Source organism: Engraulis encrasicolus, chromosome 3 (assembly GCF_034702125.1).
Source record: "Engraulis encrasicolus isolate BLACKSEA-1 chromosome 3, IST_EnEncr_1.0, whole genome shotgun sequence".
Lineage (NCBI taxonomy): Eukaryota > Metazoa > Chordata > Actinopteri > Clupeiformes > Engraulidae > Engraulis > Engraulis encrasicolus.
In genome coordinates this window covers 15,614,483-15,631,229 of record NC_085859.1, presented here as the reverse complement: position 1 = coordinate 15,631,229, position 16,747 = coordinate 15,614,483, and the positions used below count along the sequence as shown (strand labels likewise).

At 44.8% G+C, this 16,747-nt stretch overlaps 1 protein-coding gene across 1 annotated transcript in view; it reads left to right on the top strand.

The window, feature by feature from the left end:
- Nucleotides 1-16,747, top strand: part of whrnb (whirlin b) — a 181,217-nt gene that overhangs the window by 134,688 nt on the left and 29,782 nt on the right. The window contains exon 7 of the mRNA XM_063195915.1: nt 5,811-6,032. Coding sequence (XP_063051985.1) covers nt 5,811-6,032 — 222 coding nt within the window. The remainder of the gene's footprint in view (nt 1-5,810; nt 6,033-16,747) is intronic.

The following is a 16,747-nucleotide window of genomic DNA, read 5'->3' as shown; positions in this document are numbered from 1 at the left end:
AGACCTCTGAAACCTGTTTTTTTGTACAGTTGTGTTTATACTCAATTTAAATAAAACATGTTTGTATGACATCCAATTTTTTTTCAGATTATTTCTTGTCAGGCTTTTCACAATACAACCATATATTCCACTTTTGCATAGATGCTTACTGTTAGTTGAAAATACTTGAAAATGTCAGGGTGGTGCAAGCAGCCTAAAAGCCTCTGAAAGGCCTTAGACCTCAGAGGGTTAACTTTTCAATGACTATTACAGCGTTTCACTGGTGGAACTGCATGCATTATGGGGCTACCACAGAGAGTCAAATTGACCAGTCCAGTAGCTGGTCGTACCCTCTAAGTGTTGAATTAGCACCACAAAATGAACATGGAGCTACTGCATACATCTGAACTAGGGATGCAAATTATCGATTAATTCATTAATCATTAGTTGATAGCCTTATCGATCGACATACGATTAATTGATGAGCAGCGTTTTTCCCCCAAAAACTCAATGTTTCTCGAAAAAAAACCTACTAAATCTAAAAATTTTAATTAAAAATTGAGATAAAATACCACATTTAAATTAATTCTATTTCAATTATTTAATCCAAAGGTGATTTAAATATTCCCACTATTCACACCCCTCTTCACACACACTCTTCACATGCCCATTTCACCTGGGTCTCTTGTCAGTTGAATTGTCGATTAATTGCGATTAATGTTTTTTTATCGATTAACACATTGATCGGTTAAAGTCGATTAATCGATTAACCGTTTGCATCCCTAATCTGAACAGAAGGAGCTTTGGATAAAAGCATCAGCTACTGTAAGTGTTATATATTGTAATCAGCCTGGTTGCTCTCCAAGGTGCTGAATGGGCTTGCAGTAGGCTATGTATATGGAATTGCCCATGGTACTGATCAGTGACGGCACATTGTACAATGCACAGTCAAACAGAGATGAGGCATATTCAGCTGCTGATTTTGCAATTGTGGTTGGAACAGTGAACACAGTATCTTTGGTGATTCAAAGTTATAGCTCCCGGTTCCCCATATATCCAGCTAGAGCTGAAGACATTGGGGAAGGAAAGGTGAACGAACTGTGTTCAAGCTCCAAAGATAAATTCTGTTACATTGATGAAAAACAAACAACGACGTACCTTTGAAGGAGTCAAGGTCCCTCTTCCTATAATTCTAAGGCTCTGACAGCCCCGGGCTGAAGCATTGCTAATGTGAAGATTCCCTTTCATCCAGGTCATGTTTCTCAAAAACATTTTAATTTTTAAACACCTGGGTGTCTTAGTGATGTTCATGAATACAGTTTCCCCTTTATCCAAAGGGCTCGACCAGTTCAGCTCTGGCCAGAAGCATCATTCTTGTAGAGCAGGGGTTCCCAAACTGGGGTGCGTGCACCCCTGGGGGTGCGCAACCTGCCATAAGGGGGTGCGCGAGCTGAATAGAGCAATGGCGGATATGTGAGTTTTTAACCAGCATTAAAGTAGTTTTTAATTGTATGGTGCATGCATTGTATGCTGGTAGGGTCCATCTGAAGTGCAGTTTAACTCCTTGACTATTGGAAAAGAGGATTCCCCAAAACGACTGTGCATAATGTGCATTGAATGCGCAGTAAATCCATACTTGCGTGGCCATCAGCACACCATAAATTCGCTTGGGGGGTGCGCGAACCACATTGAAATGTACAAGGGGGTGCGCAGGGAAAAAAGTTTGGGAACCACTGTAGAGTAACTGCTGTGGAAGGCATGACTGGATTGGCCATAAGGCATATAGGTATTTGCCTGGTGGACTGTTGATGATTTTGGCCTGGTCCTCCTCTCAATGTACATAGTGGTATCAGTCCTCATGCCACTACTCCTGACCTATGCGAGTCAGATTTAAATTTTCATTTTGGCTGTTGTGGTCAAAATAGCTGTTATACAAAAGATAACTAAAATGTTATCACATGCTTTCATCATCTCTCTCAAAGCCTGGTGGACCGCACTTGGCTGAAAATGCTCAGTCTGATTTCTTCTCTCAGGACAGCCTGGTGAAAGGGAAGGGATGTCTGTTTGATCGGGTTTTCCTGCTGTAAACTTGAGCTGTGTGGTGTTCCCTCACTTACCTTAGGTGTGTCAGAGAGAGTAGAGAGAGATATTTATATATACAGTACTTAAAGAATCTCTGGCTGTGTGGTGTTCCCTCACTTACCTTAGGTGTGCGGTGGTGTTCCTTCACTTCCCCTACCACAGTTTACAGTGGTTCAGGTCAGTCCTGGGGTCAGGTGTGTCTGGTGGATGCTGGACATTGTGCCGCAACACAAAGCATTCTTTCAGCCATGACAGACAGGCAGTGGGGGAGGCAGGGGCTGCTAGCTAGCTAGTGGTTTCCATTCATTCAACTGAGCTCAGACCTTTAGTGTCTTTTGTGGCACCGTGGCTAAGCTGTCAGCCTGTGACTCTTTCCTCATTCCTCTGTCTTCTTTCTTTCTTTCTTTCTTTCTTTCTTTCTTTCTTTCTTTCTTTCTTTCTTTCTTTCTTTTTTTCTTTCTTTCTTTTTTTCTATCCTTCCTTCTTCCTGTCTTTCTTTTTTCTTTCTCTTTCTCTCTCTCTCTCTGTCTGATGCTCTTTCTCTCTTTATCTCTCTCTCTCTCTTTCTCTCTCTCTCTCTCTCTCTCTGTCTGATGCTCTTTCTCTCTTATCTCTCTCTCTCTCTCTCTTTCTCTCTTTTCCGCTCTATCTATTCTCTTGCTTCTCCTTCCCTAGCCATTCCTGCTTTTCTCTTTTTTGCTGTTTTGTTGTCATACTCTTTTTTATCTTGAATACTCTCGAAATTGAGACTTCTTTCACTGTTTCTCTTCACACAAGCACACACACACACACACACACACACACACACACACACACACACACACACACACACACACACACACACACACACACACACCTCCTTCTATCTCCCTCTTGCGCTTTCTCTCCAATTAATTTCAAAAAGCTTTATTGGCATAATCCTTCAAATACACTGGTTGTGCCAAAGCAAAGCCCATTTATAATTTGACGTCCATCACACTCTTTCTCTCCCTCCCTCTCTCTCTCCGTCTGCCCTTTTATCTCTCTCTCTCTCTCTCTCTCTCTCTCTCTCTCTCTCTCTCTCTCTCTCTCTCTCTCTCTCTCTCTCTCTCTCTCTCTCTCCTTTTATCTCTCCCTCCCTCTCTCTCTCTCTCACACACACACACACACACACACACACACACACACACACACACACACACACACACGCACGCACACACGCACGCACACACACACACACACACACACACTCGCACACACACAATCCCACAGCATCTTCACTGCTTGCATAGTAAAATAAGCAGTTGTTATACCTAAGTAGTTTTGTTAATTCAACACATAGAGTAATCTCGACCCAAAAACCCCCTTTAGAAGATGCTAAATAAACACTCTGGGCGTTTAATTAACACTGTAAGAATGTACTGGCAGTCACGGGTAAGTGGTCAGGGTGTTGCCCAAAAGTTGTAGCCCAAAGGTTGCTGGTTCGACTCCCGGCCTGCCAGGTTGGTGCGGGGAGTAATTAACCAGTGCTCTCCCCCATCCTCCTCCATGACTGATGTACCCTGAGCATGGTACCGTCCCGCCGCACTGCTCCCTTTCGGGCGCCATTGGGGGCTGCCCCCTTGCACGGGTGAGGCATAAATGCAATTTCGTTGTGTGCAGTGTGCTGCGGAGTGCTGTGTCAAAATGATAATGGGAGATGGAGTTTTCCCAGTTGGGCTTACTGTGTGTTGAATTAAGAAAAATGTGCTATACTGCACTGCAGTTCACCATGAATCTATGATGTTGGAGGTGCAAGCGCTTGTGACCCATAAAGCAGTGCATCGGGGACTGGAGAACCAACATTCTAACCGCACGAATAGACCAGGCGCGATGCGATTGAAGCGACAGAGCGATACGCGCGATTGAAGCGACTACAGTATGTCCGTTACAAGCAGAAGGCAAAGCATTCAAACATTCCTATTGGCTGTGGTCACTGACCTCTATACAGTCATTGGCTGTCGCGGCTGGTCGCCGAACCGCGTCATAGAAAGTTGAAAGGATTTCAACTTCAAACTGTCGCTCTCGTCGCGCAAATCGCCTCTAGTCTCCAGAATCGCTTTTGTCGCGCGACTCAATACAAAGTCAATTACTTCCGTCGCTCGCCTCGCTCTTGTCGCGGTAGGTGTATTTGTGCAGTAAGGTTCCAAGGTCTCTCTGCTGAGGGGGATTCCGCAATGTGACATTGTTACTAAATTCTGTTTAAAAACTAAATGTTAATACATGGACTTTAAACACCATTTCAGAGAGTTTTCCAATGGTATACAATATATTGAGTGTGTCAAGTACCTATTACCTAATCATCAATGGTGGTTAACCTGCACAGCATGTACAGTATGTGAACTGCTGTGAGACTGATTAGTGTACTGAAGTGTGTGCTATATTTTTACTGTAATGTGCAATAATGTTTATTAGGTCTTATTGTGTATTATTTTTATTCGTGTATTTATGCTATGTAAGCTGACGGGACACCTTAATTTCCTTTGGGATTAATAAAAGTACTCTGCTCTAATCTACTCCACCTTTTAACCCTTTTTATCCTGATGCGTCTTATACGCTGTTTGAGCTCTGGCGCCTGGAGATTTTAGGGTTTTTTTTTTATTAAAATGTGGGTACGTTAGAGCTGAATGAACAGATTCTAATTGAAGATGAGGGTCCTAGCTTTTAAATGCAACTTATTTTCATGTTTTTATGTCCTTCGGAGGCTGAGCTATTTAGGTTTTAATAGGCGGAGGGCACCTTTTCCCAAAATCGGCTTAGGCGTTCAGCTGGGTTTTTCCCAGGTGCCTTAGGCATAAATGGGTTAACACATTATTACGCAAATTACATTTTTTGCTGTTTTCCCAAATAAGCAATAGAAATGACAGTCGTCATAATTTTCCCTCCATCAGCCATTAGAGTACAATTCAAAAGTTTTTGAATGAACCAATGATAACGGTATTTTTTTAAATAATAAAAAACTTAAAATTCCCAAAATGCTCTGTTCCAAATTATTTTGCAAAACAGTTTTGTAGTGTTGCTATCCAAATTTCTTTCTTTTTTACCGATTTACATCAAAACAGTTGGCATGTGGTACCTTCTAAATTACATTTCAATGTTCAAAACTTGGTTATAAGCTGTAAGCTGCATTCATTTTCAATGGGGTTTTATGTCTGGTGAGTTAGAAACACCTAAACGTGGCATGGAAATCTACAGGTATATTGAAGAGTGAAGTGTGGGTCACCAGACCAAACAAACAGAAACAGCTGAGAGCAAAGCATCAAGGATATCTGGGCTTCCATAACTCCCATGCAATGCCCTGCCATTGACTTCAATGTTAAATGCAGCATTCCAGTTACTAAGACAAAGAGCTTATCACCAAGTATTGAACATTGAAATGTAATTTAGAAGGTACCAAATTCCAACTGTTTTGATGTAAATGGGAAAAAAAAGAAAGAAATTTGGATTACAACACTACAAAACTATTTTGCGTAATAATGTGGAACAGAGCATTTTAAGTTTTTTATTATTTTCAAAAATACCGTTATCAATGGAAGGTTGATGACTTGAAAATTATGACGACTGTCATTTGTATTGATTATTTGGGGAAACAGCGAAAAATGTAATTTGCGTAATAATGTGGAATGCGGTGTATAAATACATGTTGTATTGTATTGTATTGTATTGTATTGTATTGTATTGTATTGTATTGTATTCCACTGTTAAATTCTACTATGTGTACTGTGCTGCAGTTCACCATGCTGTCGGAGGTGCGAGGGCTGGTGGCGGCGCAGGACGTGGAGCGCTTTGACCTGCTGGTGCTGCGGAGGGAGATGGACCTGTGGAACGCCCAGCACCCCCTCATGATCGCCATGCCCCCCCAGCAGGAGCCCGCAGGAGGAGGACCCCCCGGGGGGGGGCAATCCTCACACATCCACCGCCAACATCACACCCTCGCCGGCTGCTATGTCAAGGTAAAGAGTGTAGCAGTTTGTGATTGTGTGTGTGTGTGTGTGTGTGTGTGTGTGTGTGTGTGTGTGTGTGTGTGTGTGTGTGTGTGTGTGTGTGTGTGTGTGTGTGTGTGTGTGTGTGTGTGTGTGTGTGTGTGTCTCAACGACTGCTACGTCAAGGTAAGGTAAGAGTACAGCACAACAAACTGTGTGTGTGTGTGTAGGGCTGAGTACCGATCAGAATTTTTCGGTTTCGGTTCCGGTTCCAGAACCTACGTTTCAATGCCGGTTCCTGACGGTGCCATTTTCGGTTCCTAATTTATAAACACTGAACGAAATGTTTAAAAATCTTAAACGACCACAGAGCCTACCTCATTATCCAGTTGAAGTTCCCGGAAATTTATTTTAAATTGAGAACTACAATCTAAATCCAACCCTATCCATTTCGTGGGTGTGCATCTTTGCATCGGAGCATCAGGTCATAGTCATACAGTCGATGTTCATGGCAATCGCACAGATAATCGTGCGAATTTACCTGATTACAAACTGAACCAGCATGAAGTTTTGCATCAGCCCCAGACAACTTGAGCGGCAAAACAACAAGGAGAAACTCATATTTCATTTTTTTTACGCTGCACACTCTCCGTTTTAAACATGCCCTGTGTGGGGATTTTGACCTCGCGCGGACTGTTAAATGGAAAAGCATGGTGTACTGTCTGACCTGTCACTGCCGTCCCGTTGACTGTCAGGATTTGGCCTGTTGAAACTTTTCCAACTTTTGTCTTAAAATCAGGCAATTTTGCAGTTTTTTGTAGCTAACAGGTATGCTGTTCTTGCAAACACTTTTAAAACAAGTAAGGTCGCCAAATTCCGCCCACTTCACTGATCACTTCACTGTGAACGTGATAATGTCACTATTTCAAATACTATTTGATTATGCTATCGTATATTTTTGGATAGCGGCAACTGTGTAGATGAGGTAATGAGCAATATTAGCTACCATTGGTGGCCCTTTCTATCGTAATTTGGAGATAACGTCCAGCATGTCCAAAATCTAGTTTCAGCACAATTCGCCGGCGAAAGGCTCCCAATTCCGCCCGCTTGATTTCAGGTCACGATATTTCCGTTAGCCTACTGTTATTCATTCATGCTGTTTTGCTTGTTTCGTTCACACTTGTAGTCCTAAAGCGAAACAGGGAAGCAGCCAGGGCGAGTTTTTAGCCAGAATGTCGTCGTGAAATTAAAGTTCCACCTTCATGCTGCCGTTACGACACCCTTCACAATGCTGTTTATGGCCGTTTGACTCAGTTTTAAATGTCATCACCGTTTCAAATTGTAAGCATACAAACTCCGTATCATGTCAATATCCATTCCTGACTTAAACAGTGGATACATAATTAACTATCATCACTTATAAGTAGGCGGGCAGATTTGGGGAACGGGCGGAGGCGACTTGGCTATAGCTTGTTACGCACGCAGTGAAGCACTGGGCGCGCTCTGTTTCGAGTTCTTTGCATGGTCCGTAATTATAGGCTACCAAACGGAAAAAAAATATCCACATAGAAGAAATCAAGTCTTCAGTTTCAATAATCCACGTTACTGCGTTCCGTGGCACAAATGTAGGCTATGCCTACCATAACATACAAAGAAAGTCTCTCGCGGCCAAAAGTGACTGAGCTCACCTGATGCTTCTGATATGAGTTTACATTTTATTGACATGAAATTTAAACTTTGCAATGATTCACGGTGTAATCCAAAAAGTCAGAGAATGCGCGCACCCACCACTAAAGGGAAAAGGTCCCCAACACTGTTTGATGATTCATGGTGGAGTGAACAGTGTTGCCGACTTTTACTTTCCTCATACGCCGATGTAACCATCTGCGTGAGAATGATGGAATGCTTCGTTTGCACACCTCTTGCTGTTTCTTGGCTCGCAGTGGCTGTGTCGAAGACAAAGTTTGAATTCTTTGCCGTCTACAAACGCTAGAAATAGGCTACTCTTCTCGGTAAACCTAAAAAGATGGGCTGATGGTAGTTTCTCTCGTAACAGAGTATCCATAGATGATTTGACGACCTGTTTAAAAGGGGGTTGTAGCCTGCCAGCAGTCTCTGCAAGCCCGAATGATCACAATTAATGTTACCAGATTTTTTTTGCCAGAAGCGACTGCCGTTCTGACTGCGTTAACGTTCTGGGGTTATAAATGCGAAATGATAACTGACGTGATGGACATCTAGGAACCGAAATGTGGAACCGACAGCCAAGGCACGTTTCGATGCCAAGTAGAACCTTAGCCTTTCATTCAATTCCATTAAGGAACCGAATTTCGGTACCCAGTCCTATGTGTGTGTGTGTGTGTGTGTGCATGCGTGCGTGTGTTGCCGGCTGCTACGTCAAAGTATACGTAATACACAAGTGTTTGGTGTGTGTGTGTGCGCACGTGTGTGCTATGTCAAGGTGGCACACACTCACAGGCTTTTACATTTTAGCTACTATTCCCAGCAGGCTGCCATAGTGGTCCTAGTCCCAGCACTTCACAGTATTAAACTCACTCACGCGCGCACACACACACACACACACACACACACACACACACACACACACACACACACACACACACACACACACACACACACACACACGAGAGCTGCTACATTTCCTACCATCACACGCACACACACAAACACACACACTCTCTCACACACACACACACACACACACACACACACACACACACACACACACACACACACACACACACACGTGTGCGGGCACACACACACACACAAACACACACACTCTCTCTCACACACACACACACACACACACACACACACACACACACACACACACACACACACACACACACACGAAAGCTGCTACATTTCCTACCATCACACGTGTAGGCTGCTATGCCATTGCAGACCCAGTCCAAGCTCTTCACACTATCAGGCTATTACAGTATGTCATGCTCTCTCTCACACACACACACACACACACACACACACACACACACACACACACACACACACACACACACACACACACACACACACACACACACACACACGAGAGCAGCTACATTTCCTACCATCACACACACACACACAAACACACACACTCTCTCTCTCACACACACACACACACACACACACACACACACACACACACACACACACACACACACACACCACACACACACACAACACACACACACACACACACACACACACACACACGAAAGCTGCTACATTTCCTACCATCACACGTGTAGGCTGCTATGCCATTGCAGACCCAGTCCAAGCACTTCACACTATCAGGCTATTACAGTATGTCACACACACACACACACACACACACACACACACACACACACACACACACACACACACACACACACACACACACACACACACACACACACACACACGAAAGCTGCCACAATTTTTAGTATCCCACTCTCGCAGGCTGCTATGCTCAGTAGTCCCAGCACTTCACACTATCAGGCTATTACAGAATGTCACTGCTGTTCACACACACACACACACACACACACACACACACACACACACACTTACACACACACACACACACACTGTTGAAAGCGGCCACAATTCCTAGCATCCCACTCTCTTGTGGGCTGCTCTGCCATTGTACAGTAGTCCCAGTCCTAGTACTTCACACTGCCAGGCTACTGTCAGGCTATTATGTCAAGGCACATTCCTCCCCCAGCTACACACTCACACTCTGTCAAGGTACCATTCCCACGCCCACCCTTGCAGGTTTATACTATAATTCAAGGCACAGTCCTCAGGTCCATACAGTCACAGGTTGTTTTATATATATATATATATATATATATATATATATAATATATTTTTTTCAACTTTATTATTTTAGACAGGAAAGTGGAGCGTGGGACAGTAAGCGAGGAGAAGAGGATGAGGGAGGATTGGGCAATGACCTCGGGTTGGCAATGGAACCCGGGTCCCGGCCTAACTGTAGGGACACATACACGGGAATCTGCAAACTTTACCATTCATTCCTATGAGAGATGCGAAGGCAGGCGAAGGCAAGCGAAAGCAAGCGAACAGGAGCGAAGCGAAGCGAAATTATTTAAGAAAGTTTAATGTTATGCAAATGAGGAGCGAATTCGCCTGCCGCGGCCCAATCAAATCAACAACATACTGTAACTGTTCCATTCCATTTGATTCGCCGCGACGACCTGATGACGGTTGGATTTCGCCTCTCTTCGCTTCGCTCACTTCGCCTTCTATGTGTCCCTACCGTAACACAGCAGTGTCCGAACCTTTGTGCCGCCTGCGGTGGGGCCACAATCACAGGTTGTTGTGTGAAGGAGCAATCCATCCACCACACGCTTGCAGCTTGCCACAGTGCATTCCCCAGTGTTGCCAACTCTGTCTGACAAAAAAAGAAATCACCTGGACATGTTGAACTCAATCGACCTTTTTGCTTGTAAGCAATGGCACCCATTCCCACGCCCACTCTTGCAGTTTCATAATGTACTTCAAGATACAGTACCCAGCTCCATACAGTCACAGGTTGTTTTTTTTATTTTTTATTTTTTTCAACTTTATTATTTTAGAAAAGAAAGTGAAGAATGGGCTAGGAAGCGAGTGGGAGAGAGATGAGGGAGGACTGGGAAATGGCCTCGGGTTAGGAATGGAACCTGGGTCCCCGGCGTAACAGTGCAGTGCCCGAACCTTTTGATTCCCAACCTATGGGTCGGGACCCACCTTATGGGTCGCCAAAGATCCACAGGGGGTCGCGGAGCCCTCTTGATTTTAAGGGGTTTCATTTTAAATATATATAGCCCATGTTGAATAAAAGACAAAGCATTTAACTAATAAATGCATAGAAGCAACAAATTGTAAGTGCTACATTAAACATTTATTCTATATTTGACCAAAGACGAATTGAGGAATAAAATAACTAAAATTAGTTTTCGCAGGAAACAGAGGGCATCTTTTGACTCCGTCTCGTGCGGGCGCTCGCGTGGTTGGGTCACCAAAGCTTACAATAGTAAAAACATGGGTCCCTTAAGAAAAAGGTTGGGAACCACTGCCCGAACCTTTGTGCTGTGGTGGGGCCACAATCACAGGTTGTTGTGTGAAGGGGCAATCCATCCACCACATGCTTGTAACTTGCCACAGTACCACATCACAATGGTGCATTCCCTAGTGTTGCCAGCTCTGTCTAACAAAACAAGTCCGACAGGCGGACAACAGATGCGTCCGTCTATGCCAGTGGTTCTCAACCTTTTTTACTCAACTCTGCTGCCTTATGGACACAAGAGGGAATCACAATTCAGAAATGCATCACGGAGGGAGGGACGGACGGACCAACGGACGGACCAACAGACGGACAAAGCCTCTTATAGAGATGCATGAGACGCATCTAAAAACCTGGACATGTTGAACTCTATCAACCTTTTTGATTGTAAGCAATGGCACCGATTCCTAGTGGTGTGGATCGTCAATGATCTTACGATTCAATCCAATTACGATGCGGAGGGTAACGATTCGATTCGATCCGATCCGATCCGATTCAACGATGCATTGCGATGCGCAGGGACGGAGCACAAGTTTGTGACGGGGTTATGTCGAGGTCCTCTACCCATACGCTATGCTTGATGTTACAAACGTCTAGCCTAATTGTCTGTTATTGTTCACAACATTCGCACCCCACTAGGGCTGAGCTCAAGCATTATGTGCAATTAAAGAAAAAGAAAGAGGCGACTGTGTGTGCGCAACCGCAGCCAACAGTAATTCGTTTGTCAACCACCTTATCCAAATCGACCTCAATGCCCTCCTCCCATAGATTACTAACACATTCTATACCTCCTCCATTATCCAAGACAACTGTCACGACCAAGACGCGCGGCCCCATCCTTGTCCGAAACAGATTCATTTTTAAACAGCCAGCCTTCTCGTCGATAGGCTATGGTTCCGCTGTGGCAAGGGTGAAACTTGGGGAGACGTGGAAACGGTCGGGGATCACTGCGTGCATATTGGCTATTCAATTAATGTGATGAAGGATTGTCAAACTTAAGATGCTGCATGCCACGAAAGGGGCAATTTTTCGGGAGCAGCTAGGTAAAATGTTTAGGGGTCGGGGCGGGAGGGAGGAACTGAACAGTTGTCAAATAACTTGGGCCCTACTTGACTATGTCCTGAAATCGGCAACCTACTGTAGGCGATGTAGCCTAGAACTGGGCCATTCCCCTCTTGCAGTTCTCTTAAGGGCGGGTTATGCTTCCTACTTGTGCCACAGAGTGAGCTTGTCGCAGCCATGATGCAGTTAATTTTGGTTTATGCCCTGTTTTGAAGCACGGTCTGCGCGATGTCATTCCACGCTGAAACTGCCTTCAATACAAAGAGTAAACTAGACGTGTCGGTTGTTTTTTAGCATCACAGACTCGATGAGAATGAAAATGAAACATTAAATCTTTATATCACGTGCATGTTTGATCGCACTGGCAGCCACAGTGGTAGTTTGGAACAAAGAAGTGGCTCATTTGTCGAGGACGAAGCGGAATGTTTCCTCGACCTCGGAACCACTGTTCAACTGTCCAAATAACTTCAGCGTCGTAACTTGCAAGCGCATGTGTTGTCTTTGGTTCGTGTAAATAAATCAAACAACAAAGCACGGGCAACTTATTTAATGAAGAGCTCACAGTCCGTAGACCGACGAAGGTTAGAACAAGGAAGTAGCGCTTGTTCTCGACTCGAGGACAGAGCAGGCTGGTCGAGAGGACCAATCAGAGACCTATTTTCGCCCTTTCACGCCGTCGCTCCCTGCGTCGAGACACAATTTCGGGGAGGTGCCCCAGAGTACCTGCGTGATGGGGGGGGGGGCTTCACTCCGTTAACTGCGCGGCTCACTGCATCATGATGCAGTGACGCTGATCTCGAGGCATAAACCACCCTTTATACCACGGCAGTTTGGAATTTACCATTGTGACGCGCTAAATTAGGTGTTGATTAACTGTGTATAGATGCACACCTATGAAGTAGTCCCACTATTAGGTCACTTTTCTGACCGCATAACTGTAGTGTATCAATGCGCCAGGGCACGTTCATAAGTTGGGAAACAAAAGTTGCGCTGAATTGACACATGTCGTACTTCAAGATACAGTCCCCAGCTCCATACAGTCACAGGTTGTTTTTTTTTTTTTTTTTTTTTCAACTTAATTATTTTAGAAAAGAAAGTGAAGAGTGGTACAGGAAGCGAGGGAGAGAGCGATGGGGCATTATCGCGAAATGACCTCGGGTTGGGAATGGAGGCCGGGTCACGGTGTGACAGTGCAGTGCCCTAACCTTTATGCCGCAGTGGGGCCACAATCACAGTCTGTCAAGGTACCATTCCCATAGCCTGATTATCTCTTCAAGACTTGGTCTGACCAAGAGCATAACAATTATCATTTCCCAAACAGCATTTCCCAAATGGCCTCCCTTGGTTTGCTAATGATTGTTTGCTTCCCAACAAAGTGTGAGGAGTTCCCGTATTTGCGGGAACTCAGAAAGTACTTGCATTGACTCCTGACCTGACTAGTAGCAACGCTGAAGCTGTTGCGTCACTAGGAGGGCACGGCCTGGCTACCATTCCCACGCCCACCCTTGCAGGTTTATTATGTACTAGGTTTATAAGATACAGTCCCCAGCTCAGATACAATCACAGGTTGTTGTGTGAAGGTGCAATCATCCATCCACCACACACTTGCAGCTCCCCACAGGACAGACCATTACAAACCAGGACAATCAGGGGGAACAGGGAACAGGTGGCCACACTAACATTCCCCCCAGGACAGCTGACAAGTGGGGATAAATGATGGGATGGGTCAGTTGTCCTGGGCCCAGGTGGGCTAGATTTGGGTCCTCATTACATGGTGTGTATTAGTGGGGGAATTAAAAAAGTAACAATCTGCCAGTACAGCTCATCAACTCTACTTGGCTGAATTAGCTCATCGAGAAAGGGTGACCTCATCACGCCTGCCAACGCCCCCCCTTAGTATTGAAAAGTGAAATAGACTAAAGCTGGGCATACACTGTGCGATATTTTCACTCGTGGGTCTTAAGCTTCTGCTCACACTGCACGATGGAATTTCACTGTTTAAAAGTTCACAACTCACGACTCACGTCCTCACACTACACGAGCCGACAGTCGGATGCGAGTGAAATGCTTCCACCGTACGACGCGACAGGCATGTTTCCCCGGTCTGCAGAGGAGGGAACATGCGCACCTGAGGTGGAGATGAAGTCGCGCTCAACAGCGCATTGCACTGCCCTATTAATTTGTGCATGGGAAGTGTCAAATCGGGTCATAGCACTGTTTTAACTGTGCGATTTACGCACGAGCCACGACCAGAATTTCAAACCGTTTTGATTTTCTTGCGACCCTGCGATTGCAAGATCGTGAGGCGAAATCGCTTGTCGTTACCCCATGTACACTGCACGATGCGAGACTCACGATTGACCTGCGATTGAGCAAGAAATCGTCCCGACTCTCAAAAAGTCGTGCGAGTGCCAAATCGGGGCAAAATCGGGGCAAAAGTCGCACAGTGTAAGCCCAGCTTTAGGCTCAATTCGAAACGGAAGGCAGTGACTCGATGACTCTCCTCCTACATAAACGGGTCACTGATCAGATAGGTGAAGTTAGCTGATGAGGCAGCCGTTACGAACGGCACTACCGAGTGCGCTGCCTTGCGCATTTGATGTTACGGCGATTCTATGGCGGGAGTTACGTTCAATACGTTAGCGCTTAGCTTATGCATGCTATTTGAACGGTGAATTATCGTCAGTCGCTGAATCGTGAAATAGGCTATAAATAGATCTAGTGACAGCATATTTAGATACTACAATGTTGATTTATCCATTTGATTTTCAATATCTACATACATACGTGTCAGAATAAAGAGTATGATAAGGTAGTAGCCATGTTTGTTTTTTTCAGGTTTCCGGTTGAGAGGGAGGTGGCGCACAGCATGTTGGGTACCAAGGCAGCGAATTCAGCATCTGATGCTGCCCTCAAATATCCCTGTTACGCCCACAAATGCAGTCAACTGCCAATGGAGGAAATAAAGGAATTTTTCGTTTCGATCTACACTTCATGACTCGATGTCCAGTTAGCTCAATGGAAGGACAGCTACCTTCCCTGTTTCGGACGGACCTAAAGCACCCCACTGGGAATTAAGCCCCACCCCCACTCAGCTTCATTCTTCTCAACATCCCCCTTGGGCTCCTCAATGCCCCCTTGGTGGCTGTAGCGCCCCCGTCGAGAAACACTACCCTACACAGTCACAAGTTGTTAATTCAAGGTTCAGTCCATCCCCCCTTCACACACTTACAGGCAGCTACACATAGAGGTAGAACATAAGACTTTAGTCAAGTCACGTCAAGTGAACTTTGTCAGTTTCTTCATATGCACCGGTGGTACAAGAAATTGAAATTGTGTGTCTCTTTTGTCGTATACAAAGACGTGGACATACACAGGACTGACATTCACCAAGACATACATGACATATGTCACGCCCCCAATTGTCACACCAATCCTGGCAGCCCTGATATGAAGTAGTGAGCTGTGTGGTGTAAATGAATGGAGAGGGGACTCACTATATTCACTCAGTTTGAAGCTGTTTTTAACAGAGGTGCGCATGTTCTCCATTGATGTGCATTGACTGAAGAGCACACATACACGAGATGGAGGCTGCACTTGCCTTTTCCCGGTGCTGTTGTGAATTACAGTGTCACCTCTAGTCTTATGGTCTACCTCTATGCTGCTACATAATGTAAAGGTAGGCCTACAATCCTCAGCCCAGGGGTGGACAATCTGGATTAAGAAATTGAAAGTTCTGCCATTACATTACATAACATTACATTGCATTTGGTAGACGTATATATATATACAGAACAGCAAGTGCAGATGCAAAAAAGGGTTATGTATTTTTTTTCTTTTTTCATTTTTTAAAAGTACACACACACACATACACACACAACATGTCAAGAGTCTGGCCTGGTGCTAGGGCAGCTCAGACATTAGTGTCTAGACTCTAGTTAGTAGATAGTCACGAAAGAGGACATTCATTCATGCCAGATATTCATTTTGCCTGTGCTGCTAACACAGGGGATTTCACTTATTAGCTCATCAACCTGGCTGAAAGGCTGCTATAATTGGACTCAGCTGGTTCATTGAATTGGATTGGATGGAGCAAATATGTGGAGGGGGTGGCAGACCAGAGCAGACAAGGAGTTCAGAGTTGTAATAACCAGAGTACAGGAAGTCGATGGCTGACGTGATTCACGTACTAGATTCAAACAATTCTTAGCAGCGTCTTTCTTTTCGCTAGAGACGAAGACAGAACCACTATATACATAACAAGCGAAGATGACTTAAAATGAATTGAAATGAATTATTTTTTGCCTTTACTGCGCTTTCTGTGCTTGATGCTCTGAACCCGAGACGCCAGCCCTGCCCCTACACACAGTGGTGATCCTACAATGACTGGTTGCCCGGGCAACACCCCCTTCATTGCACTGTATGGTCTGTCTAGTCTTGTTATTTGTTATCTACAGTACATATTTGCGCCTATTTACTTACTTTTTAGCAATAAAACTGAAGGTTGAAGTAAAAAAAAGTTGCAGGTTCAAATCTGATACCAAATGCAAGACACTTAGCCACTAGCCAGGCTACGACCTCTTAGTGACGCAACGCCTTCAGGGTT